We start from the raw sequence: 14011 nt of genomic DNA, 5'->3' as shown, positions 1-14011 counted from the left end.
GATCTACTGCCGTTGAAGTTTTCTTTGAGATAGCCAAGGGGTGGAGGTACCCAAGCAACAAGGACAAACCGGAGCGCTAAAACAGCGTGAAGAGTACCCGAGATATCCCTAGCCATCCCAAAAAAAACACAGAGGCAGCTGCAATGACCTCCCTCGCATGTAGTAATGCTCTAACCACCACTATCCTCGGAGGCGACCACTTCCCCTCAATCAGACCAACGTTCCTGTCCAACCAAATGTGGTAGAACAGGTATGCTATAGGAATTTCCGCTTCAGCAGAACTAGGGCTCCGCATGGAATCTCTTAGTACATGAGTTAGGTCCTATACCGAACCTACCGAGTCGGATAGTAGGACCGGTGACCTCCGCCATATCTCTCGAGCCCTAAGGCACTGCATCAGAACATGCTCGATGGTCTCCTCGATATCTGTACATGCCTCACAACACTGCATATTGGCGCCGCATTAGCAAGCTCATGGTCGAAAGGCAGCCCCAGGCCCCAAGCTCCGGGCCGCACTAACACTGAGAAGAACGTTTTTGTATCAACATCACTCCCATCTTTCTACTTTACAAGTTAAGGAAACAAACTAATCGACTGCAACAAATTGCAGAAAAATTGGACCGGATTACATTATCAAATAGTCGTACGAGGTCCACACGACGACTTCTAGGCAAGCTGCCCCAACCAGCTACTTCCTTCCCGTTTCCCAGCATTTGGCGACAGGATATTGGAAGACAGGCTTGGGAGTTATTGACATCTTGTTGATGGAGTAGTCGTATTAAGGAAGAAACACCACAATACCACCCGATGCGGTTACGAATTACCAGCTACCACTCCTATCTACCTATAGGGTTTCATCGGATATCAGATGATCAACAATGGGGCCTCATGATTTGTTTTTGGTGCAGGATGATATGAATTCCAAGGTAAGCATATATATATCTGAGGACATCTAAAGTGCTGTATTTTTACAAATAATGTCTAATGAGATATATAATTTACCTGAAATCCAGAATAAAAGACACAATGAGCTTCAGGCTGGACTATTTTTTCCTGAATGGCGTGTAGTTGGCAATACTCAAAACACCAGCCCACCAATCTGATCAGGAATTGAATATGTGAAACCATGGAGAAGGTAAAAATGACCTCCCCGCAAAATATGAAGGTCCGGTCACCGCGAACTAATCTGACCTCCACGCTCTGGTCGGTTACTCACCACGATGAATCGGTACGTTAAGGCTTTTTCTGAGTCCCCACCAGACTCAATCCAGCCGGGTTCGCGGGGATCGGAGGAGTGTGTTGCTGAAGCCGGACGGGTATTCCCTTCAACGAGAGGGACGATAGCTGCGTACGCCGAAACGGGGCCATGCTCTGACTCGAGAGGATGGGCCCGCAACTAGAGATTGCGGACATATGAAATTTGTGGCTTCTCCACCGTCCGATTAGTTGTGCCAGGATAAGAGTTTTGATGCGGGGACGATTTGAGAAAGGAGCAACACAAGAAAAGGGCCTCTAAAGAGTGACTACAGAAGTCGGGAGGGAGGACATCCCATTGCCGTGCCTTGGACGCTTTATGCGCCGAGCACGGTCTCCCGGGGAAAAATTCGTGGGATCAAGAAACAAGTGTAACAACACCTCCTTTTAATGGAAAAAGGAAACCCTTTGTCCAGGGAAATCTTTTATTCGTATCCATATATATATATATAGGGATATCATATAGCCTAAGATAACATGGGCTTTTGGCACTGACTTGCCACGCAAAGACAAATGTGTAATTTTGAGAAACCAGGACAAATGTATAAACCATATTATTACATATACAGACTAACTTCGGCATTCATTTTCTTAAGAAGCACTTATTCTTAGTATATTGTAACTCATAAGTAAAAATATTTACATATCCAAACTGACCACATTATACCACGAGTACAAGGAATCGGAACTTGAGATTGAATCAGGACGGTCCAGGAGTTCATGTACTTGCTGGAGCAGAATAACGTCGAGAATAACTTGGTGTAACACATGCTGGCAACTCTGTCGTGGAAGAACACAAACACGGTGTGATGTTATATTTAGGAGGATCAGGCTTGAAATAGTGCCTCGCCATTGTCTTCACATATGCACCGATGGCAGCGAGATAATTACTACTACAACGCCCATGAAATCCACCAAACTTGACACCCGCCTGGAAGTTGAAACGAAAAGGGGTACCCTCTTCTCGACCGTATGGCCCATAAGTGCTCCCGTTGGTTTCAAATGTTAGCGATCGTATGACCACCGGACCCTTTTGCTCGATGGGCCCATAATAACCAGTTAAGGATGTCAAATACTCCCAAGATTCAAAATTAATCTGAAAATAAAAAGATAAGCAAAATCAGGGAGTTTAAAAGTGAGCATGAATTGTAAGTCTAATTCCATCAAATTGGATTTGGTTGCATGAATCCTACTTCATCATTTATGGGAATTTATCAGAATTTGAGGTAAGGTAGGACTCCAAGAACATGCATTTACTCTAGGGTTATGTAAAGCAGCTAGCGAATAAAACAGCTAAAAGAAACGTGCATGCAGGAGAATGTCAATATATGAATTACTCACACAGACGAAGTTATCTCCATCCCCTCCATGCCTGTGTGCAAGGGCTAAATTTCCGTCGAAGTCATACAACATTTGGATGGAATTTATGGCATTTCCATGAGTTATAAAGATCTGCTTCACATTTCCATAACTTGATTCATCCCATTCTGTTTTTCCACTCAGAATATCCCCTCGCGGTCCAACTTTAATAAGGACCTCATCATTCAATATTGAACTCTGTCGAGCACAAGAAAACAAAAGAACATCAGGATAACCAACCGTCTAATTGTCTCAGTTGTGATATTTTTTTTCAAAGACAACATTTTAGGCGTAAGTAAGACTTCCTCTAGTGACTCACCATCCTGAAGCTTAATGGTTTGTTTGGCCCAAGATGCTCGGGACTGCACTTCTCTAATCTCGGACTACTCTACTACCAAAGAGACCCCAGAAACCATGCAAATGTTGGAGCACGTTATTACAGAGTCACAGATGGCGCATTTTATAGTAGTAGTGTAATAGTTATTAATTATTATACTTTTCTTTGTGAAAGCATGAAGGGCATTGCTTCTTTCCTGCCCGACCCAGTATCGCCAGGACAAGGGTAAGAAAACAAGGCAATCTCTTATTCTATACCTTGGAGTTTCCTTCCCAATAGCCTATGTCTGATCCTTGGCTTCGCTACTTGGCGACATACACCAACTACCCTCCTGCTAAATTCTCTATATGGTTGCACCATAGACCAAGCATAAAATCACGCGGTTGTCGGGGTGAGAGAATATAAAAAAATATAAAACATAGAAATAAATCGATCTGCAAAATATATAAATAAATCTATCTCATCCTATTAATTTAATTTTTTAGGACAAGTGGTGATTTTAACGTGGTATCAGAGTAGAAGTCCTGAGTTCGAACCTTGTCTCTGCACTCTTTAACCTGGTCCATATATGAAGGAGAGCTATGCCCTATTTTGTAGCCCCAATGAGGTTAGTCTATCTTGGCTTCGCAAGTAGTATATTATTGTACTATGAAGTGGAAGCAAAGAATTGTCTTCCACTTACTATGCTGAATGAAATCTTTGGAAGTTCTATAATTTTTTACTTTGGATTTAGAAAAGAACCCAAAGCATATCAAAAAGCATCTTCTATCTTTCATGCATCAAACAAGATAAAATTTGGGGCACTCCACATTTTAATTAGAACCAAAGCAACGCCTTCTCTTGTGATAATAAACTTCCTTAACCTGCCATCATCTTATTGACGAGTCATTAACCAATATCTATACAATACTTTAAAGAAGAGTCCGATGGTCTTCTGGAACGACAAGTGTCGCACTGAAGTTCACCCAAATGTCGGCATCGGAGGCCTACATGCGGCGCCATCCAGTTAGTTTGAAAGGTTTGGTGAGATTAAAAACAGTACCTATTTTGATGAATGAATCGTGAATCAGCTTCCCTCCTCCATACTAGACTTAATAAAATGTGAACGGTTTGCATTGCCTCCGGAGCGCATAGCCCACCGAAACAAGAAAAAAATAAAAGGCATAGAAGAAAAAAAAGGAGCAAACAATACCTACATTAAAGAATGAATCGTGAAACGTAGCTCAACAGTACCTATCTTAATGAATGAACTGTGAAATGCTTTCCCACTAAAACAAAAGGCAGCGAAAAAAAAGAAAATAGTACATATCTTAATGACTGAGCAGTGAAACGTAGCCCACCGAACAAGAAAAAAAACTCTGCAAGCAAACATGACTGTGCGGCCACCTCGCCTCTTCGTAGCTAAGGCAGATGACAACATTAGCTATCTTGATGAAGCAAATAAAAGAAGCACGCAAAAAAATAGAGGATATCGGTCTACAGGCATGCATGATTGTGCCATCTTGCTGATAGGCAGATGTCTGTAGTCACATCGCCATGTCTGCTGTATGTGCAGTCACTTCATCATTCCGGCCGCGGCGATGTGCGGAGATCACAACTCCGTTATATATGGCTACCCGAAAAGCATTGTGGGTGGTAGCCTAGTGGTAAGGGGGCGATAATTCCTTCCAAGTTATCCGGATTCGAAACGCACGGGCGTCGATTAAATTAGGGGACCGGATGCTCCACGCCCGGATGTCTTGCTGGCGGTTATGCTTTCCTTCCACTTGTACCAAGGTGGCGCTAGGGTGACGTACCTACACGTGTGGCGGTGAGCCCAGTGGGGTGAGCCCACGGGTCGGGAAAGGCACGCGAAACCTGCGACCTATATCGAACATTCCCTGGTGGAAGGGGGCCCAATGGGGGCTGCTACGCGGGTGGGTTGGTCCCTCCCCCTCCCCTCCTATTTTCTACAAAAAAAAAAAAAAAAAAAAAGCATTGTGGCCACATGACAACAGCCTTTCTTCCCTCCCGTGTCTCTTTCTCATCAGAATATTGGGAGGTTGCTGCAGGAGACCTGCAACCATCCTCTTTCCGTGTAATCATATAAGAAAGGAAGGATGCTGCTGACTTAAAACATAAATTTTCTTCCTCTCCTTCTTCTTTTTTTGGGCCAGAACATTGGGGGGTTGCTGGAAAGAACAGACAGTCATCCTCTTTCCATGCTGCGGGCACGCTAGAGGAAGGGGAGGAGAGAGGAGGGCAATGTTAAGAGATGCAAGTGGGGGTACGGTTGCAGGGGGGAGAACGAGAGAGGGAATGTCAGAAGATGGAAGTGGGGATCAGGCTTAAAATGTGTAGATATTTATATTATATTATATGTTTCTCAAACAATCAAGAACATGTCTTTGCAGCAGATATTTTCTGATTACATATCGCAATGCAGGGACAATTCAATTCAGCGAATGTCAAACAAATTTGGCCACCATTACCTTCCAAGGTATTGGGTCTTGGGGGAAGTTAGACAGGATACATCCAAATTTCACATTCTTCCATCGAGGGATAACCAATTAACCAGTTTATTTAACTCAATTACAAATAGCAACAGATAATTATGTTTTGTTACAGAGAACTTGATAATTATACTTTAAACGGAATGGCGGTAAATAACGGATGTGAGAATCTATGGAGGAAATTGATAGAGGGGTAACACAAGGAATGTGGCTCTAACAAGTGACCACAGAAGTTGGCAGGGAGGACATGCTTCTCTCATGTATATCAACCACAATAGTTCATATATTACTTTCACTTCCTTTGTGCATCGCATATGCCCAGTATTATCATAACAATCCATATTTTTCTCATGCGCCGAGCACGGTCTCCCAGGGAAAAATTCATGGGACCAGGAAACAAGTGTAACAGCACCTCCTTTTAATGGAAAAAGAATACCCTTTGTCCAGGAAAATCTTTTATTCGTATCTATATATTTGTATTGCATATATATGTACACAGATTGGGAATATCGTACAGGCTTTTGTCCTCAGAAGAAAACATGTGCTTTTGGTACTGACTTGCCACGCAAAGACAAATATATAATTTTAGAAACCAGGACAAATCCATAAGCCATATTATTACATATAACTCATAAGTAAAAATACTTACAAATATAAATGACCACATTATATCACGAGTACAAGGAATCGAAGCGTCAGCGTCTTGGAACAGGAGTTGGAACACATGTTGGCGACTCTGCCGTGGAAGAACACAAATGCGGTGTGATGTTATATCGAGGGGGATCGGGCTTGAAATAGTGCTTCGCCATTGTCTTAACGGATACACCGATGGCAGTGAGATAGTTACTACTACAACGTCCATGAAATCCACCAAACTTGACGCCCGTCTGGAAGTTGAAATGAAATGGGGTACCCTCTTCTCGACCGTATGGCCCATAAGTGGTCCCGTTGGTTTGAAATGTTAGCGATCGTATGACCGGTGGGCCCTTTTGCTCGATGGGCCCATAATAACCAGTTAAGGATGTCAAGTACTCCCAAGATTCAAAATTAATCTGAAATTAAAAAGATAAGCAAAATCAGGGAGTCTAAAAGTAAGCATGAATTGTAAGTCTTATTCCATCAAATTGGATTTGGCTGAATGGATCCTACTTCATCATTTATGAGACTTTATCAGAATTTGACGTAAAGAAGGAGTCCAAGAACAATTCAGAAAGTAGTGTTGGTAAACAACTTGAAAGAAATGGTGAAGTAATGCATCTACTCTGCGGTTATGTAAGGCAACTGTCTCAGGAAAAAAAATGTGAAAGAAATGCATTTGGTTAATATGGCAAATGTTTGATTGATCTTGCAAAATCTAGTTATGAAATGTAGAACTCCCTTAGCACAGAATTATTTGCAAAAAATATGATAGATAAACACCACATATATATATATATATATAGATTATGTGTGTGCATATTTGGATACAAATATTGGAATGATTGGATGATGAATGTGTTTTTCTTGATAGAGAAAGAAAGTAGGTAGTCGTAAATCACAAGTTTCATAGTTTTAGACCAAGGATAGATTATGGCAGCTTTTCTTTGAAATAGTTATGTGTGACATAAGCAAGTTTGACCAGTATAGATTTTTATTCAGAGTAAATTACAAAAATCTTCCTAATATTCCTGTTTATTACACTAACACCCAATAGTTTCTAATACATATATTTACATCCAGTTAAATTAACGATCTTAGTTTTAAACCATTAACCTCATATAAAAAGTCAGGATTATCCTTGAGTGGGAAGGAGGATACATACCTTTTTTTTTATATCCTTGAATGGATGGTATGTCATTTAAGATTATTTTTATCATTTTTAAATTTTTAAATTTTTATCCTTTGCTGGTTGAGACCCTCATTGGAGAATTTATGCAAGTTTATAAAAACAATCTGGAAGATTCTCCAATAAACCTCCTAAAAGTGAATGCATAAATTTCGCCAGAAACTAGTGAATAAAACAGCTAAAAGAAACGTGTGAGAGAATGTGAATATATGAATTACTCACACAGACACTGTTATCTCCATCCCCTCCATGCCTGTGTCCAAGGGCTAAATTTCCGTGCAAGTCATACAACATGTGGATGGAATTTATGGCATTTCCATGAGTTATAACGATCTGCTTCACATTTCCATAACTTGATTCATCCCATTCTGTTTTTCCAGTCAGAATATCCCCTCGCGGTCCAACTTTAATAAGAACCTCGTCATTCAATATTGAACTCTGTCGAGCACAAGAAAAGAAAGGAACTTCAGGATAACCAACCGTCTAATTGTCTCAGTTTTGATATTTTTTTAAAAGACAACATCTTATGCGTAAGTAAGACTCCCTCTAGTGACTCACCATCCTGAAGCTTAATGGTTTGTTTGGCCCAAGATGCTCAGAACTGCACTTCTCTAATCTCGGACAGCTCTGCTACCAAAGAGACACCAGAAACCATGCAGTGTTGGAACGCCTTATTACTGTGTCACAGATAGCCCATTTTATGGTAGTAGTATAATAGTTGTTATACGTTTCTTCGTGAAAGCATGAAGGGCATTGCTTCTTTCCTGCCTGACCGAGGGTCGCAAGGATTAGGGTGCCCAAACAAGGCAATCTCTTATTCTATACCTTGGAGTGTCCTTTCCAATAGCCTATGTTTGATCCTTGGCTTCGCTACTTGGCGACATACACCAACTACAAATTCTCTAGATGGTTGCCCCATAGACCTAGCATAAAATCACACGGTTGTCAGGGTGAGGGGACGGGGCCCAGAGAAGGAAAAGAGTAAGAGCATAAGGGGAGGGCCATGCCCTATTATGTAGCTCCAATTTTGTTAGTCTATGTCACACCCCCGCCTCTGCGGGGCACGTGAGGCACCCAGTGCCCACATGGAGGCCACATGAGGGAGAAAACATGGGGCTCCCCTGCCAGATATTATCTGGTTCCGGGGCTTCATGCATGCGTCCTTCATCCCTTTCCGATTTTGTTTTCTACCCAAAACGCTTCCGCAGGAATAGGAGACACTCGCCTCATATGCTTAGGCTCTGGAATGAGTCTTCCGATGTGGGACTATTGGGCCTCATATCCTTTCTACCATCGGACAAGAGCTGTCCTCGGCTCTGATACCAAATGTCATGTTCCCGCCTCTGCGAGGTACGTGAGGCATCCAGTGCCCACGTGAGGGCCACATGAGGAGGAAAACATGGGGCTCCCCTGCCAGCTATTGTCCGATTCCGGGGCTTCACGCAAGCGTCCTTCACCCCTTTCCGATTTTGTTTTCCACCCAAAACGCGTCTGCACGATTAGGAGACACCCGCCTCATATTCCCAGGCTCTGCATTGAGTCTTTCTGATGTGGGACTAGTGGGCCTCACAGTCTATCTTGGCTTCAACTTGTGAAGTGTTAGTCACAGATGGGTTTGGATCATCAGCATAAAAAAAGAGGATTGCAATTATAGGCATCAACCATGTTTGCAAGGACAATCCCAATGGTGTATTATTGGACTATATTGAATGAAATCTTTGGAAGATCTATAATTTTTCACTTTGGATTTAGAAAAGATCCTAAAGCATATCAAAAATGCATCTTCTGCCTTTCATGCATCAAACAAGATAAAATTTGGGCCACGTGTACATTTTAATTAGAACCAAAGTAACTCCTTCTCTTGTGATAATAAACTTTCTTTACTCGGTCATCATCTTATTGAAGAGTAATCAACCAATAATCTATACAATACATTAAAGGAGAGCCCTATGGTTTTCCGGAACAACAAGTGTTACACTGAAGTTCGCCCAGATGTCGGCATCACAGACCTACACACGGCGCCATCCAGCTAGTTTGAAAGGTTTGGTGAGATAAAAAAAAAACAGTGCCGATTCCTCTTCCGTACATGCCTTAAATGTGAATGGTCTGCATTGCTTCCGGAGTGCGTAGCCTACTGAAACAAGGAAAAAAATAAAAAGCATAAAAGGAAAAAAAAAAAAAGGAGCAAACAATATCTACATTTATGAATGAATTGTGAAATGTAGCCCAATAGTACATGTCTTAATGAATGAACTGTGAAATGCCTTCCCACTGAAACAACAGGCAGAGAAAAAAAAAAAAAAGAAACAGTGCTTTTCTTAATGAATGAGTCATGAAACGTGGCCCACTAAAAGAAAAAAAAACTCTGCACGTTGCCAGGCGGATGTGTGCGGTCGTCTCGCCTCACCGTAGCTGGGGCAGATGACAGCATTAGCTCTCTTGATGAAGGAAGAAAAAAAAGCATGAAAAAAATAGACTATATCAGTCTATAGGCACGTATTAGTATGCCAAGTGGATGTCTGCGGTTACGTTGCCATGTCTGCTGCAGGTGCGGTCACTACGTTATCCCAGCTGCGGCGAGGTGCGAAGATCACCGCTCCGTGATATGTGGCTATCCAGAGAGCATTGTCCCTCCTATGTTTTCTTTTCAGAATATTGGGAGGTTGTTACAGGAGATCTATAACCGTCCTCTTCCTATGTCGTCATCTAAGAAAGGGAGGACGCTGCTGACCTAAAACGTAAATTTTCTTCCTCTCCTTCCTTTCCTGGGTCGGAACATTGGGAGGTTGCCGGAAATAAAAGATAATCATCCTCTTTCCGTGCTGCGGGCAGGATAGAGGAAGGGGAGGAGAGAGGAGGGCAATATCAGGAGATGGAAGTGGAGGTACGGTTGCAGGGGGTAGGGTTTGGAGGAGGGAGATGGGGGGAGAACGAGAGAGGGAATGAACTGGAGAAGTATCAGAAGATGGAAGTGGGGATCAGGCTTAAAATGTGTAGATGTTTATATTATATTATATGTTTCTCAAACAATCAAGAACATGTCTTTGCAGCAGATATTTTCTGATTCCATATCAAAATACAGGGACAATTCAATTCAGCGAATGTCAAACAAATTTGGCCACCATACCTTCTAAGGTATTGGGTCTTGGGAGTGGTTAGACAGGATACATCCAAATTTCACATTCTTCCATCGAGGGATAACCAATTAACCAGTTTATTTAACTCAATTACAAATAGCAACAGATAATTATGTTTTGTTACAGAGAACTAGATAATTACACTTTAAACGGAATGGCGGTAAATAACGGATGTGAGAATCTATGGAGTAACACAAGGAAAGGGGCTCTAAAAAGTGACTCCAGAAGTTGGCAGGGAGGACATCTCCACCAATCATGCGCATGCATGCTTCTCTCATGTATATCAACCAAAATGGTTAATATAAACTTTCACTTCCTTTTTGCATCACATATGCCCAGTATTATCATAACAATCCATATTTCTCTCATCCAGGAAAAAAATATGGGATCAAGAAACAAGTGTAACAACACCTCCTTTTAATAGAAAAAGAAAACCTTTTGTCCCGGGAAATCTTTGATTTGTATTACATATGTACGTTTATAGATTGGGAATATCGTAGAGCCTTTTGTCCTCAGAAGAAAACATGTGCTTTTGGCTGGGCAAACGTATAAACCATATTATTACATATACAGACTAACTTCGGTATTCATTTTCTTATGAAGTGCTTACCTTTAGTACATTGTAACTCGCAAGTTAAAATATTTACATATACAAAGTGACCACATTATATCTCAAATGTATGGAATCGGAGCTTGAGATTGAATCATTGCAGGAAAGGAGAACTTCGAGTGGGGGCTGAAAACTCCGGCAAATGCGGTATGGTATTGTTATATCAAGGGGGATCAGGCTTGAACTAGGGCTTCGCCATTGTCTTAACATATACACCGATGGCAGAGAGATAATCATCACTACAAAGTCCATGAAATCCACCAAACTTGACGCCCGTCTGGAAGTCCCAACGAAATAGGGTGCCCTCTTTTTGGCCGTATGGCCCATAAATGGCCCGGTTGCTTTCAAATGTTAGTGATCGTATTACCGTTGAACCTTTACCTTTTGGGTTGATGGGCCCATAATATCCAGTTAAGGATGTCAAATACTCGCAAGATTTAAAATTGATCTGAAAATGAAAAGATAAGCAAAATCAGGGAATTTAAAAGTAAGCATGGATCCTACTTCGTAATTCATTAGAATTTATCAGAATTTGAGGTAAAGTAGAACTCCAAGAACAACATATGTACGAAGTAGTCTTAGTAAATAACTTGAAAGAAAATTATTCCAGGGCTATGTAAAGCAGTCGTCTCGAATATGAAATGGAGAACACCCTCATCACAAAATTATTTACAAAACAAATGATAGACATAAACTATATATATATAGTATTGGAATCACTGCAAGATGAAGGTGTTTTTGTTGATACAGAAAGAAAGTAGGTAGTCATGAATCAAAAGTTTCATAGTTTTAGACCAAGGATAGATTATGGCAGCTTTTCTTTGAAATATTTATGTATGACATAAGCAAGTTTGGCCAACATAGACACTTATTACTTATGTCCGTTTCTTAAAAAGATGTTTGGCAAGTATAAGGCTAAATCCAAGATTGTAAACATCAGATTCTAAGAGCAGAAATCATAGAATTAGCAATTGATCGGCATCTTGAAAGAATTCAAGCCGGTTTAATTGACAAATGTTTAATCGATCATGTATATCTAACTATAAATTGCAAAATTTCCTCATCCTAGAATGTTGTACAGTGCACATAAAGAACAATAGCATTAACCATCATAAACTGTTTCACGACGCTTTGCTGGTTGAGACCCTCATTGGAGAATTTATGCAAGTTTATAAAAACAATCTGGAAGATTCTCCAGTAAACCTGCTAAAAGTGAATGCATAAATTTCACCAGAAACTGGTGAATAAAATAGCTAAAAGAAATGTGTAAGAGAATGTGAATATATGAATTACTCACACCGACAAAGTAATCTCCTTCACCTCCATGCTTCTCTGCAAGCGTTAAATTCCCGTCGCGGTCATACAACACTTGGATGGAATTTATGGCATTTCCATGAGTAATAAAGATCTGCCTCACATCTCCACATCTTGATTCATCCCATTTTGCTTTCCCATTCGTACTATCTCCTCGGGGTCCAATTTTCATAAGACCCTTAAGCACAAGAAAAAAAAGAAAGGAACTTCAGGATAACCGGTTGTCTAATTGTCTCAGTTTTGATATTTTCTCCAAAGACAACGTTTTATGGGCAAGTAAGACTCCCTATAGCGACTCACCATCCTGAAGCCTAATGGTTTGTTGGGCCCAAGATGCCGAGGACTACACTTCTCTAATCTCAAGACAGCTCTAGACACCAGAAACCATGCAAGTGTTGGAGCATTACTGTGTCACAGATATCCCATTTTATAGTGGTAGTAGTGTTAATGGTTATTATACTTTTCTTGGTGAAAGCATTAAGGGCATTGCTTCTTTCCTGCCTGACCCAGTGTCGCAAGGATTAGGGTGCCAAAACAAGGCAATCTCTTATTCTATACCTTGGAGTGTCCTTTCCAATAGCCTATGTTTGATCCTTGGCTTCGGTACTCGGCGACGTACACCAAATACCCTCCTGGTAAATTTTGTAGATGGTTGCACCATAGACCAAGCATAAAATCACATGGGTGTCAGCGTGAGGGAAGGGGGTGTTGGCGGAGGCCAGTGTAAACCAAATCAGCAAGGCTCACCCGCGGCGGAGGCCGGTGGAGGCCAAGTTGCAATCGAACGCCGGAGGGGCGCTTGGGATAGTCGGTTTAAAAACCATAGTTAAGCTTTCACTATCACCTGCGGGTTTTAGTGAGATGGTAGCGCCTACAGTTCTAACAGTGGTATCATGGGGGAGAATGGTTGGCGGAGGCCGGTGTGGGCCAAGTCGCAATCGAACATCGGGGGAACGCTTGGGATGGTCGGTTTAAAGACCATGATTAAGCCTTCACTATTACCTGCGGATTTTAGTGAAATGATAGCGCCTACGGTCCTAACAGGAAGGCCAGAGAAGGAAAAAGTAAGAGCATCACGGAAGGGCTATGCCCTATTCCGTAGCCCCAATTTTGTTAGTCCATCTTGGCTTCAACTTGTGAAGTGTTAGTCCCAGATGGGTTCTCTCTTTCAAAGCTCCCCTGTGATAAAATAATCTTCTTTGTTAGCTCCTTCTACCATGCATGCAGGAAAACTAATTTTTGAAAATCTTAGAAGTCAATAAAGTGATGCAAGGAAATTTTATCTCGAAAGGGAATGATTCCAAATGCAGCCCAAGTGAACGACAGCCACAAATCTATCGATTCCAAGTGAATGCTCAGCCAAATCGTTTCATGAAGAAGAGAGCATCATAGAAACATCAGCAGTTCTTACCGAATGACAGAATCTTGATGGGTTTAATTAGAAGGGCCGTTCTCGTTTCGTCTGCCTCACTTTTGGAAATCAGCTTTTTTAAAGAGAAAAAAGAGCATTCAATTCCACTGCAAATTTTTCTCCGAAAGTGAATTTCCACTGTTAATCGCATGCTAATATTGTTGGCTTAGCTACTCCAGGCAACAATAGGATTAAAAAGCATTAACATTGGGCCTGCCAGCCCATGGACCTCGACCGAGCCCGTATAGTCAACAAGGCTGGCCCAATATTTT

General features: G+C 41.5%; 3 protein-coding genes across 3 annotated transcripts; all 3 read right to left on the bottom strand.

The window, feature by feature from the left end:
* Positions 1-1772: 1772 nt before the first annotated feature.
* LOC103702276 (jacalin-related lectin 19-like) lies at positions 1773-3031 on the bottom strand. Its single transcript, XM_008784616.3, has 3 exons — positions 2933-3031; positions 2596-2811; positions 1773-2350 (listed from the first exon to the last, which is right to left on the bottom strand). Exons 1-3 carry the CDS (start codon positions 2933-2935, stop codon positions 1973-1975), a joined length of 597 nt encoding a protein of 198 aa, XP_008782838.1. The 5' UTR covers positions 2936-3031; the 3' UTR covers positions 1773-1972.
* A 2899-nt stretch (positions 3032-5930) lies between these two features.
* LOC103702278 (jacalin-related lectin 19-like) lies at positions 5931-7926 on the bottom strand. Its single transcript, XM_008784617.4, has 3 exons — positions 7826-7926; positions 7490-7705; positions 5931-6494 (listed from the first exon to the last, which is right to left on the bottom strand). The coding sequence occupies exons 1-3, from the start codon at positions 7826-7828 to the stop codon at positions 6138-6140; spliced, it is 576 nt and encodes a 191-aa protein (XP_008782839.2). The 5' UTR covers positions 7829-7926; the 3' UTR covers positions 5931-6137.
* A 3047-nt stretch (positions 7927-10973) lies between these two features.
* On the bottom strand, positions 10974-12713 carry LOC103702279 (jacalin-related lectin 3-like). Its single transcript, XM_008784618.3, has 3 exons — positions 12629-12713; positions 12312-12506; positions 10974-11462 (listed from the first exon to the last, which is right to left on the bottom strand). The coding sequence occupies exons 1-3, from the start codon at positions 12629-12631 to the stop codon at positions 11199-11201; spliced, it is 462 nt and encodes a 153-aa protein (XP_008782840.1). The 5' UTR covers positions 12632-12713; the 3' UTR covers positions 10974-11198.
* Between the last annotated feature and the right edge of the window lie 1298 nt (positions 12714-14011).

This window comes from Phoenix dactylifera, chromosome 7 (genome assembly GCF_009389715.1).
Source record: "Phoenix dactylifera cultivar Barhee BC4 chromosome 7, palm_55x_up_171113_PBpolish2nd_filt_p, whole genome shotgun sequence".
Classification (NCBI taxonomy): Eukaryota; Viridiplantae; Streptophyta; class Magnoliopsida; order Arecales; family Arecaceae; genus Phoenix; species Phoenix dactylifera.
The sequence above is the reverse complement of the archived record's forward strand: the minus strand, read 5'-3'. Positions and strand labels throughout refer to the sequence as shown.

Bases quoted from the DNA above. Each gene is read 5' to 3' on its own strand.
- LOC103702276 (XM_008784616.3), bottom strand. The intron at 2,351-2,595 runs GTGAGTAATTCA...TTTTATTTTCAG, and splicing joins ATGGAGATAACTTCGTCTGT to ATTAATTTTGAATCTTGGGA.
- LOC103702279 (XM_008784618.3), bottom strand. The intron at 11,463-12,311 runs GTGAGTAATTCA...TTTCATTTTCAG, and splicing joins AAGGAGATTACTTTGTCGGT to ATCAATTTTAAATCTTGCGA.
- LOC103702278 (XM_008784617.4), bottom strand. The intron at 6,495-7,489 runs GTGAGTAATTCA...TTTTAATTTCAG, and splicing joins ATGGAGATAACAGTGTCTGT to ATTAATTTTGAATCTTGGGA.